Source organism: Thunnus maccoyii, chromosome 22 (assembly GCF_910596095.1).
Source record: "Thunnus maccoyii chromosome 22, fThuMac1.1, whole genome shotgun sequence".
Classification (NCBI taxonomy): domain Eukaryota; kingdom Metazoa; phylum Chordata; class Actinopteri; order Scombriformes; family Scombridae; genus Thunnus; species Thunnus maccoyii.
This window is the reverse complement of record NC_056554.1, coordinates 11,981,396-12,000,461: the sequence shown is the minus strand read 5'-3', so window position 1 is coordinate 12,000,461 and position 19,066 is coordinate 11,981,396. Positions and strand designations below refer to the sequence as shown.

Below are 19,066 nucleotides of genomic sequence, written 5' to 3'. Positions count from 1 at the left end.
TCCAGGAACTGTTACATTCTTGTCCTAAAACAGAGGTTTAAAGGAGGTGGTTGGGTAGATGGTTGATGTACAAAGGGCAGAACGTCAATAATGGAGACCAAGATTTGTGCCTACATCAATCCTACTCAAGGTTATAGAAAGATATCTTTAGTAATCTTAAGTTAAATATTGAAAAAATACACATACTGTCTTGTGCTTCAAGTCAGCATTGACTTTTTAAATATTTAACCCAGAGTACAATCTCTCCCTAACCTTAAACCAAGTGCTGCGGATCCCAGTAAATGCTCTGTCTTAATTCTTCTAGGTCTCTAGATATATCTTGATATGCTGGGTTGGCATTTCTGGATCCACCCTTGATTGGTTCCATTCTTACATTTTAAACAGATGATTCAATCTTTCCATTGGTAGCTCATCCTCCACACCTGCAAATATTTCATTTGAGGTTCTACAGGGTTCAGTTTTAGGTCCACTCCTTTTCTGTCTTTCCATATTTCTATAGGGAAGAATCATCCAAACTTATAACATCTCTTTTCACTGCTGTGCAGATGATACTCAGATATACCTCCCCTTTAATTCCCAAAATCAGGCTGATGTAACTCAAGTACAAAACTGTCTCCAAGACATTAAACACTGGTTAGCTCATAATTTCCTTCAGTCAAATGAAGACAAGACAGAGATCCTACTCTTTGGCCCCCAACATCATACCACTGTTACAAAAGGAGAATTGTGTTCCAGGTTGAATAAAGATGTAACCTGTTTTGTTGTTTGAACACAAAGCCCTGATACATACCAGACTTGTTTAAAAGGACACATTGGTGATTCATGGGTTAATCCTCACATCTTCATCCTAAACCTTACTAATTTGTGTCAGTGGTGTACATGACTAATGGTTCAGATTGTTATCACAAAAATTAACACAGGTTTAGTCATGTGTTTTTTTAAGTAGTTTGGTCTATGTTAGGATAAACAGTCCAGGACTGACTACACAGACATTATAATCCAATTTTATCAAAGCTACATAAAGCTTGTAAACAGTTTTTATAACTTCAAATAGGATGGAGTACTTTCTCACACTCTCTAAAGCTTCACGAAGAGGATGTTAACCAAAATGTGAACGATGGAAATGATAAGCTGCGATTCAGGGCGTCATGATCAGATAAATTTACTAAAGCCTGTGCACTTAAGGTTGCAGTTCTTAGAATCTAAAGCCCGCATTGATGCTGGGACACCAGTTGTACAATTATACAACATCTAAACTGATAAAAGATCCCATTTATCTTGGGTTTTGTGGATGGAAGGAGTAAGATCTTCAAAAAGTTCCCCAAAGATCCATGGGCTCCCCCATTTGGAAAATGTTTTTGAAAATCATGCTTTGTTCACACCTGTGGTCAGCACTTTATTTTGTATTTTTCCTTTATCTGAGTTTAATCTGCATGCAGCCAGCATTTTGCAGTCCATAGTTCTGAATAGACTGCTGTGTGTATTGTTATCTGTTCTACTGTCTCTGTACCTGACTGCCTGTGGTTCCCCAGTGGCTTTGAACCATATCCAGGTGTCAGTCCATGTAGATGCATGTTGCTATGGTTTGGTGCCAAGTGCACAAAATGTGAAGGAAACAAATCTTACTTCAAATCCACATGTTCACCTGGCCATGTACTGCAATGCAAAACATCACAAAGCAATGTCTTTACACTACAACGTTAGATTTTTTTTATAGTTTTGAATTCAGTTTGAATATCATGCAGAGTTTTTTTTATTAGATTCAGTTGTCAGATACACATTGTCATTATAATTTATCCACACAGTGTGTATGAAAGTGTTAATCTTCTACTAATCCTCTACATGATCAACATGATTCAGTAAAGCTGACAGAGTGCAACAAAAACAAAAATGGCTGCCACTTTCCTTTGATTGTCAGTCAAGAACTGTGAAGAAGTATAAAAGGACAGTAGGATTGTAAAGAAAGCACACAATAGATACACTCTATAACATGAAGAAATGTGTTTTTTCATAATCATATTCAGTATGATTAAACATCCAATTAAAATTAGGCAGCAAACAAATATAATAACTTGAAAAAGAGGCAGGATGTACTTGTTTGCAGCCTACTGTTCATCAGGGCATCTAGTGCAGGAGTACAGCATGCCTCCCTGGATGTTTGAGGATGTAAGCTACACAATATCCAATTATGATGTTTAATTTATTGTGTAAAGTATGAAAATGAGGCATTGTTGAATCATTTTAAGTGGCTCTTTATTCACCTCTGCACCATGTTCTGTTTGTTGTTGGGCACATTTTTGAAAAATCTAACCTTGAGTTGCTCCATTGATAGTAAAGTGAAGAATGAACTGGGGACTGTGATGATTTATTTTAGTCTATTATTTAAATGAACATCATTTCATCTTGGAGTTAATGAATATAAACCCAAAACCTCTACTATCACTGAGTCCTCAAAGTTGTGGAGGACTGGTTATTATTAAATGCCATTCTAATGACATTATCTGAGAAGTTTTGGTTCATATTCTACTCTTAGAGAAATGTCACTTTCATATTCAATCATAAAACTGCCCAAATATATCAGTATTACAAGATTTTAAGGTGCTTTTTATAATAATGAGGGATGTCTTTGCAGTTCCTGATGTCCAAATGTGTATCACATAGAAATTGCTAGTGACTAATTTGTGTAATCAAATAAAACAAAGAGCGGCTTTGTATGTATCAACATACTGTTCATGCTTTGTGGCACTTCCATGAAACTGCAGGCCAGGTCAGGTCATGAACTGCATGAATAAGATAATAACTATCAAGAAGAGTAAAAAAAAAATAAACAACATGAGATAAAAATAAAGATAGTATTGTGATCTTTCTGTTCAACTGTAACAGATTTATCATGACTCAGTGGCATCCTTTATGAGAAATGGACAGAGTTCATGTGAAACATGAAGTTCTCTGTGTGCTAGGGGTAAAGACAGGCCTGGCTGGGTCGGTATTTCAACATCAGTCAGCAACAAAGTTTATCTCTATTCAGGTCCTGTTGCCTCTTGGAAAACCAGTACTGAGAAAATGCATTTCACACATTATTGATTAAGTGACAAGAATATTCTATTGCATACACACAAATAATAGATGCTTGAAAATACACTCAAAGCACAAATTTAAACCCACAAAAGTACATATTTAATAAAAAATACATTCAGACTACATATATATGTTCTTATGCATACTAACCCCCCTCCTAAATGCTTTATCTTCTCTGAGGGTTTCATGTTTCCTCTAATCTCAGTAGCAACTCATGCCAGATTTGTTTTACCAGATGCCAGTTGCTATCAGAGACAATGTTTAACAATTTCTAAGCTGTTATTGTCTGTTACTGAAAGCCTAGAATATTTTCCCATAACACCCTGGCAGAGATGTACAGCACTGATGTCTCTCCCTGTGCTCCTTGTTCATCTGATAGCAAACTCTCCTAGTTCTTAATGCTTCACCTACCGCTTTCTTTGTCTGTTCTCAACGGTCTCCTGCGTTTTTAATGTAGTTACTGCAATCTGGACATGTTAAAGGTTGTTTTAGTGTGGTCTGCTGGCATTGCAACGCTGAAACTGTAAATGATCATAGATCTACTGTATGAGAAGTCAAGTACTGCAACAGCAACACACATTTAGCACATATACATATTTTGCTCCCAAAATAAGCATTCCTTAAGTCATCTTTGAATTTGTTCTTTAATGCAAAATGTTCTCCCATGTTCTAACTTTTTCAACAACTGACATCAGATTTAACGTAGTGGGAGGACTTTTACTGCCTCCTAATCTGATCCTAAAGACATTTGAAGCCCATCACAGCTGGAGGAAATCTCTTCAGCAAATAGAAATGAACTAGAATCCTCTGCCATTAGGATGACGACAGATCCTTTCACTCGAGACCCAGCAAACAACGCTTTGGAGGTCTGATTGTTTGCCTGTTTATATATGAGAAAGAGAAGGAAGACTCTGTTTCACTAGCAGTTTTTTGTATGCATGTGCATCGACCAGAGTGCTTTTTATCTCAGTGACAAGCTAATGTTTTGTAATTAATCTGAAATTATCAATGCAATACTACTTATAGCTCTTTTTAAACCTATGTAACTTTACAGTTTTAGAAAGCACAGACAGATTCTAAGGTGTGTGTACATATTTGCAAGGTACAAACAGAGGATTCTTTCCCAAGCTGCGTCTATCATAGCGCATTTATTAACTCGTGTATGTTTTCTTTGGCTCTCTGTCTAGTGTCACATTTTTATGAAAAAACGTCTCCACATTTAGAAACCTGATTCTTCAAATCCTTCACAGAGGGTTGTATTCATCTGCCACTAAGTTATGCATTGTTGAGCTGCAAAGCTCTCCTTGTAAGTGTATCGTTAAATGAAGAAGCGTTTTTGACAGGAAACAAATAAGGAGTGTAGTCAGAGTAAGTGCAGAACGAGGAAACTCTCGGGTTCAATCCTAACCTGTTTAGACAGTGAAGGTTGCATTCACTGGCACCTGACCAGAACCTTTCAAGGTACTAATGTTCCCTACCCACAGACACACACACTTATCATTAGCACTTGAAGCACTTAAATGCATACAAAACACACACAAAACACAGTGAACCGGTATATACAAGTGAACCTGCATTTCCTTATAGATGCACCATGTTGATGCAGATGTAATATGCATGATTAAAACTAGTACACATGGGTGCACACAAAACCCACCCACACTCACACCCACACCCACACATATACACACACACATACAAACCCAGAGCTCATGAGCAAACCTGGCTGTCTTTGGCTCACCATTGTTCACTGGCACTGAGGCATTGCCGGGCTAAGTGAGGGGCCCTGATGGATACCTACCAGACTCAGACCACCAATAAAGGTGTGAGGAGAGGAAAAAGAGAGTAAACGCAGGAATATTGAATAGAGGACAAGAAGATGGCAAAAGATAGCAGAATATAGAGTCCAAGGGGAGAAGCAAGGAATCAGAGGAACATCTATTGTCTGTTGTATTCAAATGCACAGGTGTGTACAAGAGTAATATGGATGATTCCCTTCCTCTCTGCATGGGCCCATATAAATTTTAGGTGTAACACATTTACTAGCAGAATTTTCATTCACCCTCATTGCTAAAAGAGGAGCAAAATAATATTATCACAGCTTTTTACCAACCAGTAGTGGTGTATGATCCTGTACTTAAGTAAAAGTAACATTTCCACAATGTGAAAACACTTTTTAGATGAGAAGTTTGATACCACTCACATGTATGTATGCAAACTTTTATGCTACAGACTGTATTATGCTAAATATTTGTCAAATTAATAGTTCAACACCACTATTTGTTGCTTTTACATTTCTCTTTTTGTCCATATTCAACACACAAGATGTAACATGTACGTTAGTAAGCTTTAGAGGTCTTAGTGGGCGAAAATTAAGCTTTGAAAAGAGCTGGGCTAGCTGTTAAGCCCTGCTTCCAGTCTTTATGTTCAGCTAGGCTAATAGCCTGCTAACTCCAGCTTCGGATATAGCACACAAAGGTAGTGCTACTATATTAGCACACACTACTATACTGCTGCCATATATTTTTAGGTAGTTTCATGTATAGCATCATATTATATTGTCTGAATTCATCACATGTTTTGCATATAAAAAGACAATCAATATTGTAAGTAGTAACTATAGCTGTCAGATAAAAAATAACAGTATTTCACCCCCCAAAATCCAAATACAAGTACTTCAAAACTGTAGTGCAATGATTTTGAAGATGTCACCTGTTTGTCAAAGGTCATGAAGAATTTATTTTGGAACAAATCTCTAGACCGACATATTTCAACATGAATTTTTACACCTCAAAGCAACCTAGTAGTCTGATCTCCAGAGAAAGTTGTGTGAGGATGTTTTTTTCTGTAGGATGCTGGCAAAGGCATAGCGTATGCTCCAGGCGTTGTAAACAGAGACACCAAGTCCAACAGCACAGCAACAGTCAACATCCCCTGGCACAAAAATAAAAACAGAGGAAATGATCTTGAAAGCTCTACTAAAAGCAAAGTTGCTTGCTGAACTCCACTGAGGCCACACGCGTCACATGGAACACAAATCAGTTTACTCAGTTTTTTTTTTTTTTTTGCACCGTGCTTTAATACGAAAAAAAAATGTCAGTGACATAAAAGTGCAACAGTCGGGAGAAACTAATCTTCATTAAAAAAGAAAAGGATCTTTTTTGAATGTGTGAAACAACTGATCACACTAAAAAAAACCTGACCATCATTGGTGGCCACTCACCCGTCAGTAGTAAAGTGGAGGCTACTGTGTGGCACTTAAATGACAAGGGTGCGAAGTGACAGATGAGAGAGTAAACACACAAAGGTCAAGACCCTTCTGCACACTGAAAGAGGGGGGAATTTGTTGTAATTTGAGTGCTGTATTTGTCAGAAACAATGCTTGCAGTCTTGAAACTTAAGGCGCTGAAATGTTTCCATGTCAAAGTCATGTCATGTGATGGTTTCGTCAGCTTCTGTATTTCAGTTAGCAACAATAACATGACCTGACGTGACATGATTTCATCCATTGTGCATCAGAGAACATGCAGCTGTGGCACAAGATCCAAATAACCATGGGAGGATATAGAGATAGTGTAAGAGTGTATTCTCATATGAAAACAGAATGTGCAATATATACTTTACAAGAAAAAACACATTAGCCCAGATGCCATGATTTACTGTTTAATGATGAGTTTCCCTTCCTTTCTGCCCTCCCTTCTTACCTCACCCCGCCCTCCCTCTCTCGCTCCATCTCTCTGACAGTGGGAGACATAATCAGGTTTTGTGAGATTTGTGAGTAGATTAGCAGCCACCTTGCTTCAGATAAGAAGCTGGACTGATAAAGCCCTGTCCTAGGAGGCACATGGCTGTGATGAAACACCATATCTGACATGGGCAGATCTGTTAAGAACACAATTAAGACACTGTCTAGCCTTATCTACTCTAACTGCACTTATCCCTGCTAATCCCTTCGTTCTGCTCAGTATTGGGAGCGAGGGTTGAAAAATTCTAAAAGCAGATTGTGTTCTTTTTTTTCTCGCAAACCACAGAACTGGACTAAAGGTTAAAATGCAAAGTTGTGTATACTAGTTGTTCTGTGCATTACATTATAATCAAATGGTAGTTGAGAAATTACTTTGTCTCAAGGTGAAACTGTTATGGTTTGAAGGCATTTTAACAACCAGCTTTGGCCTTAAAGGACCAGTGTGTAGGATTTAGTGGCATCTAGTGGTGAGGTTTGCGGATTGCAGCCAACTGAATGCCCCTCCCCCTCCCCTTCCAAGTGTGTAGGGGAACCTACACTAGCCGTGAAACTCACGAAAAATGCGAAAAGCCCTTTCTGGAGCCAAAGTTTGGTTTGTCTGTTCTGAGCTACTGTAGAAACATGGAGGCGCAACATGGCGGACTCCGTGGAAGAGGACCCGCTCCCTATGCAGATATAAAGGGCTCATTCTAAGCTAACGAAAACACAACAATTCTTATTTTCAGGTCATTATACATGATTAAAACATACTTATGAACATTATATTCCATTTCTGCCAAGTCTGTTCCGCTAGATGCCACTAAATACTATACACTGCACCTTTAAGTAATCCTGTGATCCAGAGACAAACCGAAGAGGCAGTAAATGAGTAAATATAACACCCATTAATCCAATTTATAGAAGCTTTCCCAAAACAGCTGTTTTTTGTCCCCCTTTTCGCCTCCTCAGGGTAAATAGAAAATGAAGACTGAAATTGAGCCTTTCCAAGAGCTCAGTATAAAGTAACACACATTTACTCAGGGTTTTTGACACCATACTACTCCTATCCCCCCTCCATTCAATACAGTAAACCACCTACTATTATAAGGAAAGCCAGGTGACAGCAGCTAAATGTACCTGGATAAACTTGCCAGCCGCAAATCCAAACCTCAAATTCCACTTCACAGTGGATGACATGATAAAAGCTGCGTGTGCGTCAACATTGCATCTGCATCACTGGCATTTATTTGTGTTTTTAGCACACGCACTGTGTTCATGGATGCATTTCAGATTATATTCATGTCCGTGGTATCCTGCGCAGCTGGAGTGAGTCTGTACCAACCCCTATCTGCAAAGGACTATAACGTCTGGAACATCTTTCTGCAAATGCTCGTTTGTTGTCAAAGCCTCTTTTGTGCAGCTCATTATCTGGGATGCCTTTGTTACAACAAACACCAGTACACACAAATACTGTCTTTGCATATGTACATGCATGATCGTGTGTGTGCAGGTGTGCATATTTCAGCTCCTTGCTTCTGATAAGATCCATCACTTAGGGACTGATGGAGCAGGCATCCGTGCAGAGAAGAGGTAAAAATGGAAACAGGGAACAGTAAAAGTGCCATCAGTCACTCATGAGTCTTGGTTTCTAAAATCTTCCTTTATTAGCAAGTTTGAACATCCACCAGTCTGCCGGTGTGGTAAGTTGTAATATTAATGACCAGTAATAGTAACGTCTGCATCAAATTATTGTGTATTATATCATAAGCAATTTTTTCTTGCCTCTGCTGTAGCAGACCTTCCTCGGAGATGCCCTTCAGGGAGTCATTATCTCGGTAAAACGCCACAAGGGGGTTGAGTGATTCCATCCACTGCCTCTTTAACCCACATCCATTATTCAGAGGGTGTCTAGTGGAGTCAGAACTACAGGGAGACAATGAGAAGCCACTAATGTCTTGCTCTTACATCTGCAGACGATTAGGAGATGCCTAATAGTTGAGGATACTATCATTATTAACATTTTTGTCAACATTTCCAGTGTCTGTTTGTGCATGACAGCTCGCACAGGGATACACATATACTGTACTACTGTACATAGGTTATATAAACAATACTGCAGGCTGTGCATATTGCAAAATTTGTTGAGAACATTATTGAGACAGTGTGTGGCTGTCATACAGCAAGCTAACATTGGGTTAAGTTGTGTGTTTCCCTTGGTGACTGCCTGTGTGTGTTTGTCACATTAAGGTGTTTTCTGTGTAATAACAGTAAGGCAATCTGTTGCGTGTAACTGGATCCAGTCTGAATGGAGTGAAATGAATGAAACATGTGACAAGGTGTGATTACTTATCCACCAATCTAGCTGGGTGTTTGTTGACAGATGGGTCTTTTGTCAAGGTAATTTGTTCAACAGAATAACCAGGTAGATAATTACCTGTTGCCTTTGTGGCTATTAGGGCCATTGTTGTGTTGAAAACATCCTAATAGTGAATATTAATTGCTCAGTAGGGTGACCGAGGGGGTCGTTGTATCTAGCTGACCTGAGGCAACATGTCTTTCTTCCCGTTTTTGAAAAAAGACTGCTGTCTTGTCACCTCATTCAAAAAATCTACTACTATGACTGATGGGGCATATTAAATATAATAAATCCTAAAGCAACCAAAGCTTTATTTTTAGATTGAATGTGATTTCCTGCAGAGCACATTTATTAAAAATGCAATTAAATAAGAAGTTTCTGGTCTTGGCAGGCCTCATGGTTTAAAACTACTATAGGCTCAGTTGCATCAGATTAGACCACTATTCATCCGGGATGCAAATAAACATGATAGGGTTTTACAATAAGAGGCTGGAGCGGAAAGGGGTGTGGCGAGGGTGTTGTATTTCATGCCAAACCACCTGGAGAGGAGACACTTAAGGCGCGCTGGCTCAGGGTGCCAGAGGCAGTAGAAAACCGTCAGTCACTCAGACAAGGCCAACAACCTGAATGACTTAATTTGAACAGCTGCACTCGACAGTCAGAATACTTTATACTCTCCTCAGGCAATGGACAGCAGGATCAGACCGCTTGGCCTGGCCGGGCACACTGCCAACCCGCTCGGTGGTTTGCAGGTGCCCCCGTCCCTCATGCGCCCTCCGCCTCTCTTCCTCCGGGCTTGTAACCCCGCGCTGGAGAGGGGATACCCGCGCACTCCCAAGTGCGCCAGATGCAGGAACCACGGTGTGGTGTCTGCGCTGAAAGGCCACAAGCGCTTCTGCCGCTGGAGAGACTGCGTGTGCGCAAAGTGCACTCTGATTGCGGAGAGGCAGCGGGTGATGGCCGCGCAGGTGGCGCTGAGGAGGCAGCAGGCGCAGGAGGAGAGCGAGGCCCGAGAGCTCCGGCTCTTGTACCCGGGCACGGCTATCGGAGGGGAAGCAGGGATTCCTCAGGGGTCACCCGTAGGCCCCGGGGTACCGGCAGCCACCAGTAACGCCACAGCTCCCAGTTTTGATGTTTTCAGAACAGACACCCCAAAAGAAGGTAAGTTGAAATAAAAAATGTCAATTCGGAGATTTTTAACAGTTTTGTCCACAAAAAAGCACCTATCATCCATCATCACGTGGCTTATTATCATTATTGTTGAATTATTAATTGATATTCACATTAAGCTATTAAAGTTACAACAAAATATATGCTTTCTTAAACGTAGACATTGGATTGTTTCAAGCATTTTACGCACAGTTTGGATGCTAACATAACCGTACACATATGAACCACCTGTTTTTCTTTTATCTATATTTCAGATGATAAACTGAACAAGTACAACTTTTATAACGGATTCATGGGCCGACCCCTCTTTGCGCCCCACACCGCAAGACTGCCCTCTCCATCCGACCAGAAGGATCTGTCTCCAAGCAAGGACAACACCACTTTATTCAATGAAGACAGAGCAAGTCCATCCCCGGTGTTTGATCAGCGCTCAGACCACACAGAGAGTCCACAGAGGTCTCTTTCCTCCTCGGATCCGGAGTCAGGGAGCGAGTCGGAGAAACCCAAGGACTACCCGAGCCTGGATCGGGACCCCACCGATATCATGGCCAAGATCTTCCCCCATCAAAAACGGGACACCCTGGAGTCTATGGTGAGAACGTGCAAAGGTGACATTGTCAAATCAATTGAGCTGGTGTTGAGCTCCAAAGAGAACAAAATTGACTCTGATAGCTTGTCACTGTCGAATCACACAAACGCGCTCAGGCCTCCGGTGGGATTGCCTGGAGCGCTGGGTGCTCTGGGGAACAAGTCTGCCTTCTCCCCGCTCCACATGCCACCGACAGCCGCCGGGGGAGACAGCCTGTACGGGCTAAACCCTCGTCTCAGTGTCAGCCCCTTACGACTGGCCTATTCCTCTGGAAACGGCGGAATGGCAAGTTTTATGTCACCATACATGACATCCGGACTGATGCCAGTGTTTCCACTGCGTCCGCCCTTGGACTCCTATTCTTTCCCGGGCATGATCCGAGACCTTTCTTACCTTCAGAGCAAAGACTCACTGTGCCATACAGGTCTTTACGCGCGATTTAACAATGAAAAATGACATTTAAAAGGTGCCAATTGAACGATTGACACATTCATTGGTTTATTTCTTCAGTTAATCTAATTTCAGATTTGCCTTCGCTTTTTAAGTGCCTGAATGGTGCCAGTTAAGGTGCCGATTAAAATCACTGTATTTTGACAACTTCTTTTTCAAATGTGTTTGTTTTTTATAGTGTACATTTTGTAAAGATTGTTTATCATTAATAAAGCTGTCGCAAGATGTCTGGTTTTATCTGTGTTCATGATTTTGTAAGAATATCTATCTATCTATCTATCTATCTATCTATCTATCTATCTATCTATCTATCTATCTATCTATCTATCTATCTATTCTTAGTCACTTAGGGAAATAAGAAACAAATCATCAAAGATTTTCAAACATCAAAGATTTCTCCTTCAAACACATAGTTAGTGAGAACTTCTCCATGTCATAAAAAGGATAAACACTGATACCTTTCTAGAATGTATAAAACATTAATGATACATGAAATATAAAATCTGTGACATGCAAAAACTGCGGTAAAGCATATTAAAGTCATATTATAAACAGCTTAAGTCATAATATTTATGACTAGGCCATATCATAGTAGACTAATGCAACGTTAAGATGCAGCAAATGAGAATGAAACGTCGAAACGCCATAGTGTTGAAATGTTACAATGAAGAGAAATAATAGAAACGTTTTGAAAGGAACATTTTGACACTTCACAGTAGTATAATAACATTGATTATGTTTACAACACTTTCATTGGTTGATAGAACGGAGCCATCGTGAGTATAGTTGGGACGTCACAAACTTAAATGTTTCAGTGTTGTGAATGAATAGAACTCTAGAACGTTAGAACGTTATAATGTAGCCTACAGTGTAATGAATGAGTCACGTAAATGTGACCTGTCACAGGTGACTTCAACATTCAATCAGTACACATTTGGTTACCATGGAAATAACTGCCCTGTCGCCTGTCGATACGAGCCTAGTACTTTTCTGAAGACATCTTGGTTTTATTTGAGAAAATGTTCTTGCTATCTGCTGTGCTGGTGAAAGCAGCATATTCAAGCTTTTGTGGCAATATAATATACTTCTTTATGTTATGTGTTACATGTTTTTAACGGTGTTGTTTGAGATTCACTGCGAATGAAAAGTGCAGTAAATGCATTATTATTATTTGATTATTATTAGCCTAATATCCGTTGCACGTAGCCACACATCCATAAACTAGGAGAAACTGGAAAGATGTAAATACTAAAATGCAAAGAATTTTAACAAGCCGAAAAAGCTTGTAAACTAGTTGTCTTTCCATTTTGAAAAATGTAAATAAAGTCAAAATAAAAATGTGAACAAGTGTTTTTCTTTCTCCGCCTTAGAAGCCATTTTCACTCCTGATTGGTCAGTTGAGTTCCTATGATAACCAATAGAAAGCCTCAGAGGCGTCACGGGACCGCATGTTTCAGGAAGCCGGGACATTGTGTAAACCTAGATGTTGGGAGAATATCATGAGTTTGAAACGCTTTTGAGCGGGTTTTTGTGCGGCATGTGAGAACAAACTTTACACTACTGCCTTCGGACATGCGTTTCCACATTATTATCGCCGCTGTCTTTTGGTGTGGTTACGTAGACTCGCGGAAAATAAGGGGAATATCTTCGTCCTGTAAGTGCACTGTCCCCTACCAGCTAGCTTAAGGCTAGATAGCCTATTTGTAAATAATACTCTTAACTTTTACAGCTCTGCAGCTTCAACACAGACAACATGTCATAAGGACTCATGAAGGTGTTGTCACTGCAGACACTTTGTCACAACTGTACACAGCATTTAAAGCTCTCTTAAGGTAGCAGCAGTAATATCAGACCCACTAATTTCATATGTTTCCACTTCCAGTAGCATTTTATCACAGACAGCACTGAGCTTTTATCCAAAGTAAATGTTTTAAGTAGATAAGAACTGAGTTCACTCCCTCTTTGGTTTACATGTTACCACTAGCTGCAGCTCAGGGTCAACAAACCTCAATGTGCAATGTTTTTTTTTAAAATCCTGTAACAGACAAGCGGTTCTACAGGGAGAGGAAATCCTTCCTGTGCATCGATGGGTCTAAAATCATCCCCTTTGAGCAGGTGAACGATGACTACTGTGACTGTGAGGATGGCTCTGATGAACCAGGTAAAGAAGCTAGTCTGTGGGCGGGTGGGTGTCTGTTTATCAATGTTAGTTAACTGTGTCACTTCTTTGCTTTTCAGGAATATCAATTCAGCATATGTATTGTGCACTGGTAATAATTACTACACCCAGAATTTCTGTTTGCTGGACATTAATCATTAACTTACTTGGCTTGACACAGTATCACTCTGTGTGTTTTCACATTTGATCTGTTTGCTCTTTGTGGTACAGTTCATTTATAAAATGCGATTACAAAGAGTTCCCCAGCTGATTTTGTAGATTTATCTTCTTTAAAAATGAATTATGAGCTGAACTGTCTGTTCAGTAATCTGACAATGGCATATTTTAAAACAGGTGATGCTTTGCCGGTCAGACTGACTCTCTAAAAAACTATAAAAGCCTGAGTTTTTTGGTCCAGACTAATGAAAGTTGGCTATCATTTTCTGTTTGGATAGCCATAGTGTTACTGCAGTGTTTTTGAGCATATATTGTATGTGTGAGGTTTTTGAAGTTTGGTTAATTTTCATATTTTTGCAGAAGAACCACACATCTTTTGAAGTAAAGAATCAGATTCAAAATAAAAATTTGACTCAACCATAAGAACTGTCATTCTAAGGAGTTAAGGATTAAGAATCATTAAGCATCAAGTTTTTAATAGAAATACCCAGATCATGCTTATCAAAACAATACAAAACAGTCATATATGTGTTGTTACAAAAGCATGTGTTAAACCTTTTCAGACAGGTGATGATGCTAGTTCCTGCACCAAAATTTGAAATGTTTTGATTGAACTTAATGCTGGCAAAATCAACTCTGCGCCCCAGATCTGCTGTTCTCAAATAATCAGTGATGATGTAGTGCTGTCACTATGTAATCTGTTGTTTATCAGGGAATCCGAGCAAATCTGAGATGCTGCTGAGGATGAGCAAGGACGATTTGCAAGACTTGACAAAAAATGTTTGAAATTAAAGGCAAAACTATTATTCAGTGCAGTGGTCCACTAAAGGGCTTGATGCTATACTGGCACTGCTAATAGTTTATTTATTTATATAATGTTTATTTGTATAGGAGCAAGTATTTAGCATGAACCAATGCCACGTATCACAGCATTCATAGTAACAATAAAATACATACAAAACAGCACAATACACAGTTTAACACCAATGAAACATAAGTAAAATGAGGAGCACCAGCACCTGATCCCTTAGGATCCCTTAGGAGCCTGGATATTAAGGCATTTATAGATAAATTTGCAAATTTAAACAAAAAAAATGAATCAAAAAATGATCAAAACTTAACATTTTCGTTTTCTTAAAAACGTGGCAGTGGTGTGGTCTTATTGACTCCCTGTCCAAAATTTTAATTGCACAAGTTCATAATCTGTGTTGTAGTCTTCCACATGCTCATTTTTTCTGCAAGTACTTCTGTGCTTTGTAAAGCCTTCAAACAGATAGATATACTTTCTAAGCCAGCGAACAATCTACTCGGCAACCAGAGTGCACAGGGTTTGTAAAATAAGTAGCATCCAAAATAACTTCTGTACTTGTTCTAGACAAAAGGGGGCAGAGAAAGCAAAGGGTTAACAAATCAAATTTAGCTACCCACAACAAAGATTTCGGAGTGATTGACCCCAAAACTTGACAGCAGATGCAGCCAGTCCAGTGCAGTGGAAACAGGAAAAGATAGAGGTGAAATTTCCCCGAACCTCATTGATGTGATTTGATGTGTCCCATTTTCACGTAGTAATATCTTTTGAGTATGAGTGCATTTACAGAAGAAAAGTCACAAACTGAATTATACCACACCCGAAAGAAAAAAAATGCAAAAGTATACTTCCTTCTGCAATTTTTTCAGTTATTACTATTCAAAAAGAGGGTTATGATTAGTTTATAGTGTACCATTGGATCACAAGGTAGTGAACAACACACTTCTTCTTCTATGGGCTGGTGTAAGCAGCTTTAAATAGCCGCCAGTAACATACAAGGCTGTAAAACACACCAATTTTTGACTCTCAAACTAGTGAAAATGCAGACTGGTTGATTGAAAAAAACCCAAAACAACATCATTGGCACCAGTGCCTGTTAAGAGATTGAAAACACGTGTTGCACTGGTCACTAACTGGCTGTAGTGACCCCTGTTATAAATAGTTTTGATTAGTTTCATTTGTGTCTGAACGTCAGTTTATTATGCAGTACTGATTTCTGCTCCTGGGCCCATGTAGGCACCTCAGCCTGTCCTCGTGGCCGATTCTACTGCACCAATCTGGGTTTCCGCCCACACTACATCCCGTCATCGCGAGTCAATGATGGCATCTGTGGTAAGGCTTTTTATATTACCTTATAAAGGAGATTTGACTTTTCTTGAGAGGAGGCTTTAATAACCTTACTTTACAAAACCTTTTTGAAGTGAGGCAATGGATTAACAATGTTTTTCTGCCTTAGCGTTTTTCAAGGACAACAAGGGCGACACTCAAAGCGCCATAATGATGAACAAGTTTATACTTGCAGAAAATGAATAGTTGTTTGTTCAGGATTGTTGGTGGAATGGTTTGATGCTGAATGTGCTCTAACAGCTTATACACTTCATACGTAGGTAGTTTTGAGGGTTTTTATCAAAATAAGTTCTTATTTCATTGGGTAAGAAGTTGTCCTGTTTGCTTTTCCCGGTTTGTGTGTTTTTGCAGAAGTGTTTTACATGATGTCAGAAAAGTGACCTGTTGGTATAGCCACACACGGTCACTCCACAACAACCTGGCTCTGTCTCACACACACACACACATACAGATGTGCGTACACTCACTCAGCTTTCCACGAAAAATGCTCTTTTTTTTCCTCAAGGCTTTTCTCCATTCTTTCTGATAAAGTCTGCCACACCCAATGCATAATCAGATAGTTTTTCAGCCCCCCCTTTTCTCGTCCACGTTTGTTCTCTGGTAGCTCTCCGGTTTGGATAAAATCAATACATCCCGCTGTCGACATCTCCTCTGTCACCAGCGCTTTCAGGAGCATTAGACAGCATGCAACCATCTTAGGTTTAAAAAAAAAAAACTGAAAGACTGAAGAATGAAAGAGCAGTCGGGGAATATTTCTCAAAGTCTCTCCTCCCTCCTTTTTTTTTCTACTCCCACTTGTCTTCTAATACCTCCCCTGCCTTGAACGGAGCCACTTAATCGCTAATACATCTTCTCTTTTCCTCTTCGACTGGTTGTCGAGAGATTTCCGTTGGCTTCCTTTTTCTGGGCTGTAATGCTCTTGTTCTAGCGGTCACCAATGGGGTTCTTGGATAATTGAGAAATTTCACACTGTGCCCACTCTCTTGGGTGATACATCTGAGTAAAAACCAGATCTGAGCACTTACAAAACACCATGCAGTTTATCTTATAAGTGGCTGATCTCACGAGGCCTCATCTGAACCAGAGAGAGATATCATGTAGACACAAGATCTAATCTTCATCTTTCAAGGATGAAAAGTGACAGGCTAGATCAACAGTATCCGTACTAAAGAGAATAAACATTTGTGTTCGTTTTGTGCCATCACTGGATCATTTTAAAGATATTTTAATTTAGGCTGCATTAACGATTATTTCATATTCATTATGTCTTGCCTATAAAATGTCATAAAATACAAGAAAATGTCTTTAAATGTCTTGTTTTTTCCAACCAAAACGAACATCTAACAGTTGCAGATTAATGTTCTTCTCTTTGAATAATTCTGTTTATGTGACAAAATAAAATAATGTGCTGTTTGTCAGAAATCAAAGGCTCTAGTAGTCAAAAAAGTACCTCAAAATGAATTATTCATAAGTGATGATTATGTGTTTTTATTTCTTTTTAACTTTACTCTGTCTTTATTTGTACGGTCCAAATCATGTATCGACCACAGCATACGTGTTTAGAATAAAGACATATTGTTCACCTCTCCTTGTTGATATGTTGTATGCTCCTCTGTTCTCCTCTATGTGCATTGGATTGGTTTTTCTCCTGTGTTTCTTGCCAGATTGCTGCGACGCCTCAGATGAATACAACAGCCACGCTCACTGCCAGAACTCTTGCTGGTCAGTTGAATGAAAACTGAGATTCAATATTTATAAAAATAACACATGCAGATTTTTAATCAACTGAGGGTATAAGGCCTATTTATTGCTATAAGAATCTTGAATGCAAAAAAGACTTTTAGCCAGTCTGTTCTATATGGTAAATATATCAAACAGTGCATTTTGGGGGGCAATTTGATAAAAAAAAATGCAGATTTTCTTTTATCCATGTGTTAAAATGATGCCATATATCATAGCAACAGTGTGATAGACTGTTCAATTTAGCTGCAACCATGTGATAGTGACTCATTCATTGTGCCACCAGGGGGCATGGTGTCACTATGATTGAACACTTGATAGTTCAGACTTTCTCTTGCAATGTATATGCATCACAAAATTGCTTTGAAGAGTTCATCCATGATAAAGACAGATCTGACTCACCATCGCATTACAACCCCCCTCCCCCCAATTGTAAATTGTACAGAGGCGATTTTCACGCAGATAATGTAGTTCCTACTGGATATGAATTACATACTGCATAGATGAGAGGTCTGTGAAAAAAATATTGATACCAACTCAGACCTTGCTGGGTCATATTTACCACCTTCTCTGAGCTACACTGCAAAGACTTGACCATACTTTGATGCTGTGTAAATGTAACTTCTAAGACAGTAACCCACTTCTTTTGTTGACAGTCCTCTATTATTTCATTCACTGCCATTCGCCTCAAAACCGCATACAAGCAGAGTATATCTCATTATGTTTTCACAAGGTCCACACTCATATTGTGTTTGCCCGACTTCAAAAACAATTTAGTTCAGCCACAGAGCATCAGCCCCCATCTTATTTACTCTTCTATTTTCCCATTTGGATTCCTGCTGCATTGTGGGCCCTTAAAAAATTGGATTGCGCCAAGTCGGTGACCATAGCAGGGGTGGCCCATGTTTTCTCAGTAATGATGGGACTGTGCATCCTCTCTCTCCCTCTCCCACTCGCTCTCTCCTCCAGGAATCTGGGACAGAGAGAAAGAGAGTATGTGGAGGGCCAGATGAGGACCTTGGACGAGGGTTTGCGACTCAAGCAGCAACTGATTGAGGAGGGAGTGCTGCTCTGGAGGGAGAAACAGGTACACTGTATTCTGCTAAAGTAACTACTACCTTATGGCATGTAGTAGTAACAGAGGACAGTCATCAGGGCTTTTCCCTCAGAAGTTTTTTTCCTGTTCCTGTTGTTTGACAACCAATGACGTTCACCCATAGGTTTTTGACTGCTGTTCAAACTGTGCTTAGTTTGACCTCCACAACATATACACAGGAATCATTAAGCGGTCTATATATAGTGTATGACGGCCTATATATTTCAACTTAATCCCTGGATCAGGAGAAAACAAGTGACCTTACATTGTTGCCAAACGGAGACATCACAAGTTTGATGCGTAAGTAGCGTAAACCTGCCACAATGCAAATGGTTAAATGAATATTTAGCACTTTTCCACACTAAAAACAAAA

General features: G+C 39.5%; 2 protein-coding genes across 2 annotated transcripts in view; both read left to right on the top strand.

The window, feature by feature from the left end:
- The first annotated feature begins 9,726 nt into the window (after positions 1-9,726).
- On the top strand, positions 9,727-11,559 carry LOC121889319 (doublesex- and mab-3-related transcription factor A1-like). The gene is made up of 2 exons (XM_042401185.1): positions 9,727-10,319; positions 10,583-11,559. The coding sequence occupies exons 1-2, from the start codon at positions 9,845-9,847 to the stop codon at positions 11,371-11,373; spliced, it is 1,266 nt and encodes a 421-aa protein (XP_042257119.1). The 5' UTR covers positions 9,727-9,844; the 3' UTR covers positions 11,374-11,559.
- A 1,257-nt stretch (positions 11,560-12,816) lies between these two features.
- The window catches only part of LOC121889503 (glucosidase 2 subunit beta-like), a 138,675-nt gene continuing 132,425 nt past the window's right edge, over positions 12,817-19,066 (top strand). Inside the window, exons 1-5 of the mRNA XM_042401500.1 lie at positions 12,817-13,021; positions 13,412-13,528; positions 15,747-15,842; positions 17,522-17,579; positions 18,567-18,684. Of these exons, the coding sequence (XP_042257434.1) occupies positions 12,940-13,021; positions 13,412-13,528; positions 15,747-15,842; positions 17,522-17,579; positions 18,567-18,684 (471 nt within the window). The 5' untranslated portion in view covers positions 12,817-12,939. The remainder of the gene's footprint in view (positions 13,022-13,411; positions 13,529-15,746; positions 15,843-17,521; positions 17,580-18,566; positions 18,685-19,066) is intronic.

Coding starts and splice junctions, on each gene's coding strand:
- LOC121889319 (XM_042401185.1), top strand. CDS start 9,845: ATGGACAGCAGGATCAGACCGCTTGGCCTGGCCGGGCACACTGCCAAC. Junction 10,320..10,582: donor AACAGACACCCCAAAAGAAG/GTAAGTTGAAAT, acceptor TCTATATTTCAG/ATGATAAACTGAACAAGTAC.